General features: G+C 39.2%; 1 protein-coding gene across 1 annotated transcript; it reads right to left on the bottom strand.

The window, feature by feature from the left end:
• Positions 1–1,646: 1,646 nt before the first annotated feature.
• Positions 1,647–15,292, bottom strand: sh2d4ba (SH2 domain containing 4Ba). Its single transcript, XM_067421909.1, has 9 exons — positions 15,194–15,292; positions 11,834–12,077; positions 8,939–9,098; positions 8,626–8,773; positions 6,709–6,847; positions 6,231–6,525; positions 5,110–5,237; positions 3,118–3,338; positions 1,647–1,960 (listed from the first exon to the last, which is right to left on the bottom strand). The coding sequence occupies exons 2-9, from the start codon at positions 12,006–12,008 to the stop codon at positions 1,868–1,870; spliced, it is 1,359 nt and encodes a 452-aa protein (XP_067278010.1). The 5' UTR covers positions 12,009–12,077; positions 15,194–15,292; the 3' UTR covers positions 1,647–1,867.
• Between the last annotated feature and the right edge of the window lie 461 nt (positions 15,293–15,753).

Below are 15,753 nucleotides of genomic sequence, written 5' to 3'. Positions count from 1 at the left end.
AAGATATTTTTGTTGAAAGCCGATGGCTGAGAAAGGCTTCAGATAGGCCTCCATTGACATTCAGTATATTTCCACTGACCCACTCACGAGACCCATAACGGCACTAAATGCATCGATACAAAGTCCATCTCATTACAGTGGCTGTACAATCATTTTACAATGCGACGAAAATAGTTAACGTGTGCACAAAAATCAAAATAATTGAAATAACGACTTTATCCACCAAATTATTGACGTAAACTCGACGCATGTGTGAGAATATGACGCAGATCCGCCGTTCGGACACATGACCCAGAAGAGGAGGAGCGCCGCTATCGCAAGTTCATGTCCAAGACCTACACGGAAGACAATAACTTGGTGGGTAAAGTCATTATTTTGATTTTTTTGCGCACAAAAACTATTCCCAGCGCTTTGTCAAATTTTGTACAGCCAGGGAGATGGACTTTGTAACAACGTTTTTAGTGCCTTTTGGGTCTTGAGAGAGGAAATATACTGAATACCAATGGAGGCCTTTCTGAAGCCTTTCTCAGCCATCAGCTTTGAACAAAAATATCTTCATCTGTGTTCCGAAGATGAATGAAGGTGTTACGGGTGTCCAACGACATGAGGGTGAGTAATTAATTCAATAATTTTCATTTTTGGGTGAACTAACCCTTTAAAGGTGGGATGAGTGTTATTTCAAAAACGTTTTAGAAAAAGGACACGGGCGAGTGGAATAACAAACTTGTAGCCAATCAGCAGGTAAGGGGCATGTCTACTATTGATAGTGAGAAGAGGGCTCGCTCTCGCTCTGTGCACGTCATTATTCAAAACACACTAGTAACACATGACAGACATTAGCCGAGAACTAGCCTAATATCTGCTGCTTGACTATGCTCGTGTGTCATGTTCACTTGTTTGTCCATTTGCGATCGTATTGTGGCTCACTTCAGCGATGATAAAGACCCGTTCATTTCCACACCGTATGGAGCATCTAAATCTCATCACTGTGTGCTTCAAGCATCAGCTCACACAATGTCTCCAACAAGTAGCCTAAGTTAAACGTTACTATACTCCTAATATATGTTTGTTTATTCTTTTCATGATCTATATATAACCCTTATCCAGTCATAATTGTAATATGTCGTTAGCTGGACTGTCGTGTTTGTGTTCTATAGGATTGTTTATGAGAACAGTTTGATCGCTATGACTCTAATCTTGTCATAATTGTAATATGTCGTTAGTTGGACTGTCGGCTCGTGCTATAGAGTTGTTCATGAGAACAGTTTGTGATTGTGTGATCGCTATGACTAATCTTGTCTTAATTGTAATATGTTCGTTAGTTGGACTGTCTTGCTCGTGTACTATCGAGTTGTTCACAAGAATGGTTTGTGTTTTTGTGACGGAAGGGATTATTTTTTCATTGAATATTCAACCTGGATTAGATACACAGAGATTCTGCCTTAGCCGTTGTTAATGCCTCTGGATTTACGTATGTGTGGGGCGGCGCTATCAAAATAGGGGCGAGACCCTTTTCGGGGTAGGGGCGTGTTTGTTTTGGTGATTTGAGATATCAACAACGGTTACCAGATAGCACTTACCCCACCTTTAAATCACTCATAAAACTCTGCAATATTTGATGTCAGCTACCAACAATATGAGTACTTTCATATTTTACCATGTTTAAAACAAGAATTCTACATATTTCCCTCAAACATAAGCACAGAAAATGCAAAGAAAAAATCTGAGGCCTGATCAGAAGGCAGTGTATATCAGAAGCAGAACACGAAGACCCGAAGTCTTGTTTATTTTTGACCATGTTCTTTGAAATGCATCGAACACCCTGCTACATTAGCTGCCCTGCAGAGATTCGTCTTTGAAGTCTTTATCATGGGAAAAGCCCTCCGAAGTCCGCCGAGGGCCCAGTCCGCATGCAGGCCTCCAGCAGCAGCTCTTTCCCTGTAGTTGTGATGACTTCCTCCTGAGAATCGACAGATGTTGCCATTATGCAGAGTGCTGTGCACTCATAACAAGAGTACAAGATTTGAAGTCTGTTTTCTTATACAAATGCCTGAAATCATCATATGCTAAAAATGCGCACGCTATGTGTCATTCGATGTATTTTACATATTCAAAAATGTGTCAAATGTTTCTTAAAATAATGAGGGCAGCCTTGTTTCCAGCGCTGCTATGTTTCAAGATAAATCTGAGTTGCCTTTTTATTTATTCTGTGATTGCTATTGAAATCTGCATGTTTTTCTAGCTAAGCTAAACCTGTTGTAATTTCCATGTATATGTCGACAGGTTCTCTACAGCGTTTATTTATTTATTTATTTTTACCATATTGCAGAGGCGTAAAGGGGGAACGCTTGTTGACAGTTGTACAACGTCGCCTGCATTTGCATGTAACTAAAGTCAGAGATTTCACAGCTCGTGACTCCAACTTTGACAGCATTCCAGACAGTTGAATGCGTATCCATGGTTACACAGGGTATGCTGAAGGGATTTGTGGCTTGTGGTGATGTCGAGGAAGCTCTTGGTTATTGAAAGTTGCCTTGGTGCAAGTCAATGTTTATGTCAGGAATCTGCTCTGACTCCTTATCCATTTCTCAAATATTACAGCACATTTAGAGACTTTAAGACGGACTGAACTTTAACCTGGTTTAACTTTGCACTTTGTGTCTGCACAAGGGTGGCACAGGCTGTCATGTGTCTGGACATTAGGGCTTCTCAGTGAGAGCATTCTTCTGGGAATAATGGTTTTGCAAGTTAATTTAATTTGATTGTAAGTTGTAAGTAAATAGTCACTTCATCCTACCACTTTTTGTTTTCTGTTCAATGACAAACAGTTGCAAATGATTCAGTTCATGACTGAACTTTCTGAATCATTCAGAGGGATTATGTTGGCTAAGATAAAAAAAAACTGTTTAATCCAGCAATTTCTCTCAAAAACATTAAAATTCTTCTTAGGCCTTAATTTAATGATTCATACAGTAATATATGAAAATAGGTTTCTATTTTAAATAATTTTCTTTTGGTTTGTGACATTTTTTTTTAATCTTCTGCATTCTTCATGCTGAAATCAATTTACACATCACACAATGGTTTTCTGAAGTTGCAATTATTCTGCTCTCTTACCTTGTGGAAGTCAATAAGGTCAGCAAGGGTGGCATGACGGTTTTGGTCAACACCCAGAAAGCTGTAAAAGTCCCCAGAAGCATCAATAAGGAAATGCTTGAAACCGCTGGCTGTGCGATAGGACAGTGTGTAGCCCCATATCCTTTCACTGACCCGTACCAGGAAAGATCCCTCAGCGGAATTCATAAGCAGTCTCTCTGAGTCTTCTCGAGAAATGATGCCTTCAGGATAGACATCACAGTCAACTGTCAGTGGAGAGTTAATCATGTGTACTGTACACTCATTTAAACTCCCCAAAACATTCACATAGTTTTTTTTTTTCATTATAACTGAAGCACCTCAAAGATCCTGACCTGTTTTACCCTTGTGAAAAAGAAATGCACTTCAGCATATTTTAAAATAAGAGTACTTATTAAGGAAATAATATACTTAAAGGGGTACTTCAGCGCTGGGAAGATTAATCTGTATTTAAACTGGGTCATTAATGTAGAAGAAATGTGACATTATTTTTTAATGTGGTGCTTTCTAGACTGAGAAAAGACAGAAAATGTATTTTTGTCTCATGGGGATGAAAGACAACAATTCCCAGAATGCTTTGCTTCCCTATGAGGCCACTCCCAAAGCCACCGCTACTGAATCACTGGTCACTTTCTCACCACTGCGTTCATCTTTATAAAATCAGTCCAGTTAGAGAACAGTCACTACAATTAAAAACTGAACGTGGCTGTTCAATATATTGTGATTTAGCCGCTGAGTGAGTGTCACAAATGCACGCAGCAGGAGTAAGATAACACTCATCGTGAATGAGCTGAGGTAAGAGCTCTCATGATGAGAGCTAAGGTAAACACGTCCATGCTCGCGGCATTACACAGTAGCGCGTGTTCAGTCTGGCGTGTTTTCAGTTCATGCCTTTGGAAGCTTAACTTTTAATAGGAATTAATTTGAGAAGTTAAAACCGCCGTCCGTGCCGTTTACATGAATGCTTGAGGCTGCAACTGCGAGCTGAGCTGTGAGTGCGATCCCACTCCCCATGCGCGGGTTTAAAACATGCGGAAATGGCTCCCTCTGCTGGCTGTAGTCTTTAGCCTCTGGCCAAAATGTTTACAGTATTTTTACTTGTAATTTTTCCAGAAATACAATGCATAAATCTCTTGTCTCAGGGGGATATATTTAAGAAGTGCACATTCAATGAGCACACTTCTTTTTCACAAAGGTAATGACTTTTAAAGAGTAGTTGTTTATGCATTTCAGCATTGTTTCCATTGTAATCTTGTTATCTCTGTAACAGAGTCATCAGGTGCTAGGTTGAAAGTGGTATAGTATGTTTTTTTCCATGTATCTGTACCAGTAATGTTGGTGTAAATCTACACCATGCTTGTTGTATGTGTGTCAGTAAGGGTATGAATGAGTGTGCGTTGGATCTCTTATCTAGACGCATCTATTCAGAATCACACAGACTGATGTGTGGCCCACATTCCGTTGGAATTTCCGACACTCACAAGCCTATTAATCAGCTCTCTTGTCATTTAACCAGGAGTCACACACTGTAACCCAATCAAACATGACAAAGCTGCAGGACTCACGCCAGTAATTAGCCTAGCAAAACCTTTGAATTATTGAGCACTCCCCTCAATTTCTCTCTACTGTCTGTCCGTGTACAAGTAGACACACACACCACTGCTCTCCATCTGTTGGTCGGGCAGTTTCTGGTTTCAAAACAAGGCCGCATATTCCATACTCCATTTCTCTCTCCTAGTGGATCTGGTTGACAGTGTGTACAAGAGGGTAAAAGGGCAGAGTTCTGTTATCTGCTTGAGTGGTGCTAGCATATGTCTGGGATCCTAAAAACACTCATGTTTCCCACTTGCTTACGGCACAGTAATTTTCAGCTATGTGCTACAATTTATGTTCCATACAATTTATAAGGTGATAGTAATATATTGTAATGTATTGTTTAGTACAACCACCAGAGAGGTCATTAAGAAACCTTACCGTGGAACCATGGGGCGATAGCATTGCCGTTCCTTTCATGCCCCGCCTGTTTTGGTTTCTGCTCTTCAGTAAACCAAAGAATAACCAACTCCCTGGAACTGGGTCGTGGTGTCCGCAACCATGCAGGGCTAATGGGAAAGGAGAGTGCTAGTTTACAGAACTACAAAGTTCTTGATATGGTGCATAAACCTTTGAAAAGCTTAATCCAGCCTAAGAAGGTCTGCTGGTCTCCCAGCCTTTTTTGTCAATATATTAGAGGACATAAAGCTAGCAGAGCAGCTGAACCAAATGAATACCATCTTAGCCAGTAGCTGGCTAAGATGGTGTTTATTTGGTTTACATTAAATTGGTACCATATGTTGTTGTATGATATTAGACAATTTGTACATTTTGATATTAGTTGATTTTATATATATATATATATAACATCAAAAGTGGATCCATCCGTACCCCATACCCCAAAAAGTGGATCCATCCGTCCATCATCATAAAATATATCAGCTTTGGGGGGGGGTTAATAAAAGGACCCTTAAAAGGATTTTAAGAAAAATATCGAAATAACTAGCTTCCGGTGGATGGCCTACACAATTCGATTTATATGCCAAAAGAGTAACCCCATGACACGATGTAGGAGTAGTGCAAGCTTTGACGTCTCTTGCAGTTCAAACAAATAGGACTGGGCAACAAACTCAAGCGCCTATTCTCTTATCTTATAATCCTCCAATATTTCTAATCCGTGACCGTGTTTTGTTTTGCTCTATCCTCTGTACTTCTATGTTCGTCAGTGCATCATTCGTTGGGTCAGTGGTTACTCTTTCGCCATAAATTGATGCATATGTGTATATATTTATAACATTCTAAATATGGATAATTTCGTACACAAACACATCGTTTCTTACTCCTGGAGCGGTGTGGATGCACTTTTTGGAATTCACTGCCATTATAAAGTTGGAAGAGTCAGGACATTATTTAATATATCCCCAATTGTATTCGATTGCATTCACCTGAAAGAAGAAAGTCATATACACCTAGGATGGCTTGAGGGTGAGTAAATAATTTTCATTGTTGGGTGAACTATCCCTTTAATGTCAAATACTGTTATTTCTCTACAGAATGGTTACCTGTCCATTAGTGGTTGTGTTGCTGTTGTACTATGCCTGCGGCTTTGTCTGCGGCGGTACAAAGGAGGTTCTGCCCGTTGAATGCCGGGCCTAGGCTTGATTTCACTGCTGGAGACAGGACTAGCAGATGGTTCAATGAAAGTACTGTGTCTCCGGTAGGATTGTTTCTGGAAGTGGCCACTCAGGCCAGCAACGTGGCCTTTCTCTATAGCCCGTAGTGACTGACGCTTATACTCATCTCTTGCCCAGCGAGCCTTCCGTGTCATCTCCTTATCAGCTGCTTTGGAGCGACGTACTAAAAAAGAGGAAGAAGAAAGAATAGATTGGTCTGTCAGTCTTCTTTTGGAACTTTACACCAAAGGTGTAAGTTCACAGAGGTAAAGAGATAAAAATGTTGCAGATTATATGAAGAATCTAACAATAAGCAGAAAAAGCGTTTGATAGATGGAAATGCATTTGAAGAAATAACATCACTCGCATTGTTCCTCCCATTCTTTGTCACGTTGTTCATTTTTTTTTTGTTCTTGCTCAAGGGACATATATAGCTCCTTTGCTCTTTTTTCTTCTGCACGTCGTATCTCCTCCTCTTCCCTCTGCCTCTCCTCTTCCTCTTGTTTCTGTGTGAGAGTAACATAGAAAGTTTTTTTTTTTTGTGAGACAGAGCGAGAGTGTATCTTCAAATCATATGCACCTCAGTCCTTACTTACGCCTCAGTATGTTGCTCTAAGTCTTGTAGCACTAATGAATTAACACCAGTGGCTCATTAGCTGTGTTGAAATGGAAATCATTTGGTTGAATAATTAATCCTCGAGGACAGTAACATGTGGCAGCATGGTTGTTTGAGATACTTAAGCTGTGTAATTATTGGCATAAGGTAATTACCAATGAGGCATTATCTGAAAACAGATACCCAGACCACTATAGAATCCAAAAACTCGACTGCAGTTAATATTGTTCATTTGTTTCTTTTTCTTCAAGTTTGCTGACATAGTTGCCCTATATTAAAGTATAAAAGTTGGATAGCTACACTTCTCACTCTTCTCCATACCTTTTTGCCTCGGCAGTCTTTTTAAAAGATTTCTTAAGGAGTATTGTGAAACACTTCAAAGTTTAATGACTCAGCACTTTCCAGAAAGAGGGGTGATATGTGGGCTTTGATAAATGAGCTCTTTAAATATTTGACAAGTTTCTTTAGAAGGTCTCATTACCAGGCCGCAAATCATGGATAACCATCAAGGCTCTTTAGGAATCTGCAGTGTGAATATTGAAAAATGGTTGTGCCGCCACCCTTGTCTGCCTGACTCCTACGTTCCCGGTTTTCTTTTTCTTCCTCTTTGAAAAGATAATGCAATCAGTGCAACTTCTGAATATAACTAATCTTGCAGCATTGATGCCTTTAGGATATAATCTCCTTTAAGATTAATTGACTTCTCCCATCACTTTCTTACTAAGTTGACTTGTTTTTTGCTTTGTAGAATTATCCAGCATCTAGATTTTGGGTCAATGACAACATCTCAATTGCAAATTCATTTATACAATAGGCATGTGATGGCAACAAATTACGATAAGTACTGTTGCCTTTAAACGATAGACAGTTTTATTACGATGGTAAAAAAAAGTTGCAAAAAGCAGGTTTCATTGTTTGTCTTATAACAAAAGAACTCTGAACATTTGAATATAATCAAACAATAAACAAAAAAATCTATGAAGTAAACAAACATTTCAAAGAGATTAAAGTGCAAAAGAAATATAAAGAACAATATAGGCAAATTTCCTTTCATTTTCCTTAGCACTCTTATTTGTCATTGAATCTTTTTGAAACTGACACGACTTCTGTTTTCACAGCCTCAGCTCTGCGTAATACATTTTCGGTTTCATTTAGCCTCAAATTGGGAAGCAACTAAGACTAACATGACAAACAAAAGTACATACATAGACTGTTCAGGAGAACTAGAAAAGCACTCAGCCCTAGTTTTTGTCATTGATGCAGCAAGTTGCCCTCCTGTTGGTTTCAGATTGAGTATTGATTGTCTGGTTGTTTTCCTCATTGTTCTCTGTCTTTCAAAGGGAGGTACAGAGAATAGAAGTACAGAGGGCCGACCTCAGCAGTCGTTCCGCACACTTACCTAAATAATTTACAGAGAGTTTGGTGGAAAACAACATCCACCAAACGAATGTTAGACCCTAAAGGTGGGCATCAGTGCAGGTCTCCTACAAGTAATTGATCACATGGATTGTTTTGTGACTCCCACTGCTAAGTTAGTCCCCTAAATCTCTAGCAGATAGTTTGGATCCTTGTGGAACGCTGGAAACCATTTTCGTCTCGCTGAGGCCAATTAGTGCATTCTCATTTTGCAGCACAGTTAGAAGTTTGAGGGGTTTGTTGATCAATCACCTTTAGTTTTTCCTGTATACTCTCCTCTTCCTGTTTGGCTGCCTTTCTGTCCTCGGCTTCTTCCTTCCACTTTCCTGCAACTAAACGTGCCTTTTCCTTTGCAATGGCATTTCTGAACTTTTTCTTTATTTCTTCTTCTTTCTTTCGCCTGGGAAAAAGCCAAAAAAAATAAAAAAGTAGTAAATCTTTATCTAAATCTATTTGGAAGAATGGCATGACATTTCTGTATAAACAAAATAAACCTAATGTTCCAATTTCTAATCTAGTCAAAAAAGATTAAGGGAAACATCATGCAATTGCTCACAGTCCTCACCACAGCTCCTGGGCTTCTAGCTGAGCCTGTCGTCTGGCTCTCTCCTCCATCAACTCTTTGACTATCACCTCGTATGGTTTGTCTCCAGGGGCGTCCCCCATTACCCAGACCCACACCTCACCATCTTTGCCCTGTAGCCACTTAATACTCTTCCTGTTTTCTGGAAACAGTGATGAAGGCAGATGTAAAAACCAGCCTATATGAACAGCCTTTAAAAAGATTAAAATACTGTTGATTAATGTTTAAATGTAAATATGTAAAATGAAACTTGTGACTAGTGACAAATTTGCAGCACTTTAGGCAGCAACACAAATAAATGAGATTTGACGCTTTCAGTGTTTGCTGTTAGCATATTGCTAAGCTAATGCCTTTTGTAGAAAAGAAAACACATATATTGGCCATGTCACAGTACTCAATGAAATGGTCTTTTTCACTTAGGTTATGAAGCTGCCAAAAGAAATTATAGCCTAGCTAAATGTAAAATATAACAAAACAAAATCTACTTATTGTGTGTTGATGTGGATACTGTTTTCGTGTCCAAACCTCTTCTCTGTTATAAATGGGAATACTATATTGACAGCTGTTTATGAGCACTATTAATTTATTGCGCACAGGTGTACACTCCAGTCTCCGGACTGTCCTGGACACCAATATTTTAACGATTCATAAAATATTAATTACCGTCTGGCTCATTATGTACATAGATTAGAATTATGATTTTTTTCGGTAGCACTACAGCACACCCTCAGTGTATATTAGCACTGTTTGTTGTTTGGTTTTGGGGTCTGAGCATTTGGAACAATATGATTACATATAGTGTGCATCAGGAAAGTATACACAGCACTTCATTTTTTTCACTCTTTGTTAAGTTACAGACTTATTCCAAAATGGATTAAATTCATATTTTGTTTCCCTCAATTCTACAAATAATACCCCATAATGACAATGTGAAAGAAGTTTGTTTGAAATCTTTGCAAATTTATTACAAAACAACAGCAACAACATGTACATAAGTATTCGCAGCCTTTGCTCAATACTTTGTTGAAGCACCTTTGGCACCAGTTGCAGCCCCAAGTCTTTTTAAATATGATGCTACAAGTTTGGCACACCTATTTTTGGGCAGTTTCTCCCATTCTTCTTTGCAGGACCTCTCAAGCTCAATCAGGTTGGATGGCGACCGTCTGTGCACAGCCATTTTCAGATCTGTCCAGAGATGTTCAATCAGGTTCAAGTCTGGGGTCGGGCTGTGCCACTAAAGGACATTCAAATACCCCTTTTCCACCAGAATGAACCGGGTGCTAATTCAGAGCCAGCGCTAGTGGGAGTTATAAGTCGGTTCGACTGAGGAGCCTTTAAGAACTGGTTTGGCTTTCCACAGGCTAGAGAGCCACCACAGAGCTAAGTCTTATGTCACTGTATACGTCTCATCTTTCTTGCTAGCGTTTTAGCAATGCTAGCGAGGCAGCGGGAAAATACAAACACTCCAGGCTTGTTCGAGACACATTGGCGCTGTGCAGACAGATCCGCATATGATATCAAAATACCGCCTGAGCAGTTCAAAAGCATAAGGAGTTATTTGTGCTCGATGTACTTTGATGTCATATATGCGATCGGTCTGCACAGCGCACGCGGATGCATCTCGAACAAGCCTTCCATCAACAATGGCTCATGGTTTTATGATCCTACATCGGCATCAAAACACCGCGAATCCAACGCATTCCTGCAGCTCTCCATGATTTGTATTGACGGACGTTACAATCGAGCAGCTGTTAGCTTGATTAGCTGCTATTTAAAAAAAAATGGCGGTCCCACGTTTGTTTGTCTTGTTGGTCCCCGCCACAGCCACTGACACAGCGGTTCTTACTTCTAGCCCAGCAATGTTTTGGTGTTACTTAAGAACTTTTTCTGGTTCGGAGCTGGTGCTTTGGCTGTGGAAAGACAAAGAACCGATTTGAAACTAGGCTCTCGCTCCGAACTAGCACCAGCACTGCCTTGGTGGAAAAGAGGTAACAGAGTTGTCCCATAGCCAATCCTTTGTTATTTTGGCTGTGTTCTTAGGGTCATTGTCCTGTTGGAAGAGCAACCTTCGGTCCATTCAGGCCAAAGAGTTTAATCTTTATGTCATTAGACTAGAGAATTTTGTTTTATTGTGGTCTGAGAGTCCTTCAGGAGCCTTTTGGCAAACTCCAGGTGGCCTTTTACTGAGGAGTGGCTACTATACCATACAGGCCTGATTATTAGAATGCTGCAGAGATGATTGTTCTTCTGGAAGGTTGTCCTCTCTTAACAGAGAGACGCTGGAGCTCTGTCAGAGTGACCATCAGGCTCTGGGTCACCTCCCTAATGCCCTTCTCCCTCGATCGCTCAGTTTCGCCGGGCAGCCAGCACTAGGAAGTGTCCTGGTGGTTCCAAACTTCTTTCATTTACAGATGATGGAGGCCACTGTGCTCACTCGCACCTTCAATGCTGCATCATTTTTTTTTTTGTAACCTTACCCAGATCTGTACCTCGATACAATCCTGTTTCTGAGGTCTACAGACAATTCCTTGAACTTTATTGCTTTGTTTATACTCTGACATGCACTGTTATCTGTGGGACCTTATATAGACTGGTGTGTGCCTTTACAAATCATTCCCAATCAACTGAATTTACCACAGATTATCATAATCAATTTATAGAAACATATCAAGAAAGAACTGTGGAAGCAGGATGCATCTGAGCTACATTTTGAGTGTTATGGCAAAGGCGGTGAATACTTATCTACATGTGATTTTTATTTTATTTGAATAAATTTGCAAATATTTCAAACAAAGGTTCTTCATGTTGTTATTATGGGGCATTTTTTTGTAGAATTGTGAAAATAAATAAATAAATTTAATCAATTTTGAAACCCACCATCTCTCTCCTTGGTCAGGGGACTTTCCCAGCTTCCCTCTTGGCTCTCACACTCCATCCATCGTCGCACCTGTTCCTGACGTATTTTGTAGAAAAGAATCTGCCTCTGCTCCTCATTAAGTTCGTCCAGAAGCTCTGGATCCACATACATGTCTCTCAAGATCTGTTGCATCATTTTGAACTGCCAGAATATCCTCTCCAGGAACACGCTGGGAGAACTGCCAGATATATTTGCAGCAGAATTCTTTCAAAAAAGTCAAACAAGGTGAAGCGTTAACTACAATATCAGCATGCTTTCCTGGAACAGCCTGCAACGTTTTACACCTATAAAATGTAACTGATTCTTCAACAGTAAATACCCTGAGACTGTAACACAGTTCCCACTTTATTTATTTTGACTTTTATGTGCTATGCACTGTTGGTTTTAGAATAATTTTTTATGTAGTTGCTGCAAAACATTTTACAGGTTGTATGCAGAATAAAAGTCACAAATCACTATAATGTTTTAATTATAATTGATATTTTATGTTATTTTGTTAATCAGAGATGGCTTAAATTGATCCAAATTAAAGTAAAGACATTTATGATGGCTGATAATACGCTTCTACATGCACATTCTGATTTTGTGGAGTTAGACTTGTTCCTGGGCCAACAATTTTGTTGATGCTGGAACAACATTCCTGTCCAAAGATTTTACCCTAACCCTACCCATAAGTTCTCCCTGAAATCAGAGTGAAATGATAGGTATAACACTGATGGAGAAGCACCTAACCCTAGTTGTAAGCCTAAACTTGACATGTAAACCATAAACTTGTCCCTAAAATAAGGTTGATTGGAACATTTGTTCCAGTGTCCATTTGGTTAAATCAGGTTCTGTGTTTCACTACATTTATTTAAAAAGATTAATTAATTCAGTAATTTCTGTTGGCACTGTTTACAGACCTTCCGATCAAAATGTTTCTGGAACTACTTTTTCTCGTCATTTACCATCCAGTTCTTTTGCTCACACTCGTCATATTTTTTCTAAAAGGCCCATATCTCAGAGTCTTCTCTTCACTAATGCAGATAAAGCTGGTCTGTAGTGTGTAATGCTCATTGAGGCTGTCAGCTAAGCTCCAGTCAGGTGTCTCTTTCTCAAATTAGAGAGTATCTATCCTCTTGTTGATGTGCATCTGGGCTATTCTCTTCTCGCTCTATTCTGTTTAAATCCAGTTTATTTTCTTCTTCCAATATATTATATGATCATCTCTTAAAAGAATAGGCTACAAGTTTTTTTAGACCATTTTTAAATTTGAATAAATTCAAGAAATGCAAGTGTACTAGCTACTTCAACAGCTGAACAAAGATGCCATGTTGGGATTGACACTTCATCATAACTCATTTAGCAGGTCAGGGATTTTCAACTATTCATAATACAAAAGGGTCTTCAGACCCCTTGCAAACCTCATCCCCTCTCTTCTAAAGCCAGCTTGGCCTTCTTGAGGTCTGTGAGCTTCTGCTTAAAGTTGATGACATTTTCTGATGTCTTTTGGGACATCTAGTATCTCTCTCTTCAGCTTCTCTAAGTACTGACTACAACCACAGACATTCTCAACGCGCTGAAGTGCTGTGGTCTAACAATTGAAGATGGAGGCCCGAGCATGGGTGGGCTGTTGGGAAGACTGCGTGATGGTAGGTGTCTTACAATGGGAGGCGAACCTGATTGCTCCTGTGAGCATGATGGACCTAGTTTAGGTATCCCTACTCCTCTATGGACGCCAATACCACCACAAATCCCATCTGAGGTGAGTCATTTTCCCCACCACCTATTTTATCCTCCCTGATTTTTTGTTTTTGTTTATTTGTATGATTGCCATTTAACCTGCTGAAAACTGTTTGTTTAGCTCCACCTCAAATAACACTAGTTTCCTCTTTTTGAAAAATGTATTTATTTATTTGTTTTGATTCATCCATTTTTTTTGTCTCTACCAAATATATAGATTTTTGACCTCGGAGCAAATGATAATTAGGCTAACCATTTTGAAATACAAGCATGTGGAACAACTGCAAACCATTCTATAAGGTGACTTTTCATCGCTTGACAAACGTGAAAGCAGCACGAACGGTCGTAATATTATTTGTAAAAAATGCTTTTAACGGTTTAGTTCACCCAAAAATGAAAATTCTGTCATTAATTACTTACCCTCATGCTGTACAACACCCGTAAGACCTTTGTTCATCTTCAGAACACAAATTAAGATATTTTTGTTGAAATCCAATGGTTTAGAAAGGCATTCATTGGCAGCAATGATATTTCCTCTCTCAGCCCATAAAAGGCACTAAAGACGTTGTTAAGTCCATCTCACTGGTTCTACAATAATTTTATGAAGCGACGAGACAACAACAAAAACACAACAAAAAAACAACAACTAAATAACTCTGATTCATTAAGCTTCAGAACTTTATGAATCAGCGTATCGCTTCATGATTCAGATCGCATGTCAAACCGCCAAACTGCTGAAATCACGTGACTTTGGCGTTCCAAACTGCTGATTCGATACACTGATTCATTAAGCTCCGAAGATTCAGGAAGCAGTGTTTTGAATTCGGCCCATCACTATATAAGTCATTATTTAGTTTTTTTTTGTGCACAAAAACTATTCTCGTCACTTCATAACATTATTGTAGTACCACTGTAGTGAGATGGACTTTGTAACAACGTTTTTAGTACTTTTTATGGGTCTTGAGAGAGGAAATGGCACATGAATGCCTTTCTGAGCCAACGGATTTCCACAAAAATATCTTAATTAGTGTTCTGAAGATGAACAAAGGTCTTACGGGTGTCGAACGACATGAGGGTAAGCAATTATTGACAGAATTTTTATTTTTGGGTGAACTAACCCTTGTGAGAAGATCCATCATTATCTGGAGCCCAGAATATTACAGACAGACTGGGAAGAGAGTTTTTGCAACAATGTAAAATATGTGAAAATTTATTAATTCACTATAAATTAATGTTAAGTTGTATATAGAAACTGTAATAAATGCTGTAAAAAATATTAACATATATATAGAAAGTTGTAAAACATTACCACTTTTTAAAGTTACATTAGTTTCCTTCAAATGCATTTATATGTCTTAGTGATTCCAAACGTGTAAACAGTAGTGTATTTTTAAAGTGCTCATTCCACAGTATTATTTTAATTTTTCAATATCAGAATACAAATATCTCACAGTATCAGAATACAAGCACCCCCCGAACTAATACGAGTTTGTCTATGTTATAAACTCTTAACAGAAAAATCAATAGCTAGCATTCATCAACACTCTACTGTCTGTGTTCCTAGCTCACTGTTTTTCTACATTATTCATCTTACTGACCTGCTCTGGCTCCTTCAGATCCCTTAGTGTCCTGGCAGCATGGAGCTTCTCGCTGTGTCATTGAAGAGTTGAGCTCAACCAGGTGATTGCTAATGAATACAGTGGTGCAGTATTGTGTCCCTTCAGATCCATGATGAAGATTTATATGGTTCCATCTATGTTGTGATGGGTCTCTGTTATGATGTGTGCACTCAAGGTCAGAAGTTTCCCACAGGTGAATGGACAAATGCTGTTTTCAACCTATAATGCAACTGGATCTCTCCTGAGAGAGAGAGAGAGAGAGAGAGAGAGAGAGAGAGAGAGAGAGAGAGAGAGAGAGAGAGAGAGAGAGAGAGAGAGAGAGAGAGAGAGAGAGAGAGAGAGAGAGAGAGAGAGAGAGAGAGAGAGATACTGCTAATGTAATTAGAAACCTCTCTGTTGTCCTATCTAGGGTTCATCTGGGCCCATTGCTCTCTTCATTAAGTCTGTCCTCCTGCGGTACAATGCTAAGGCTTTTGCAAGAGGGACTTTAAATTATTCTTTAAGCAATTTAATGCTGCTGACTTCACTGAGATCTGTTT

Source organism: Pseudorasbora parva, chromosome 17 (genome assembly GCF_024679245.1).
Source record: "Pseudorasbora parva isolate DD20220531a chromosome 17, ASM2467924v1, whole genome shotgun sequence".
NCBI lineage: Eukaryota > Metazoa > Chordata > Actinopteri > Cypriniformes > Gobionidae > Pseudorasbora > Pseudorasbora parva.
The sequence above is the reverse complement of the archived record's forward strand: the minus strand, read 5'-3'. Positions and strand labels throughout refer to the sequence as shown.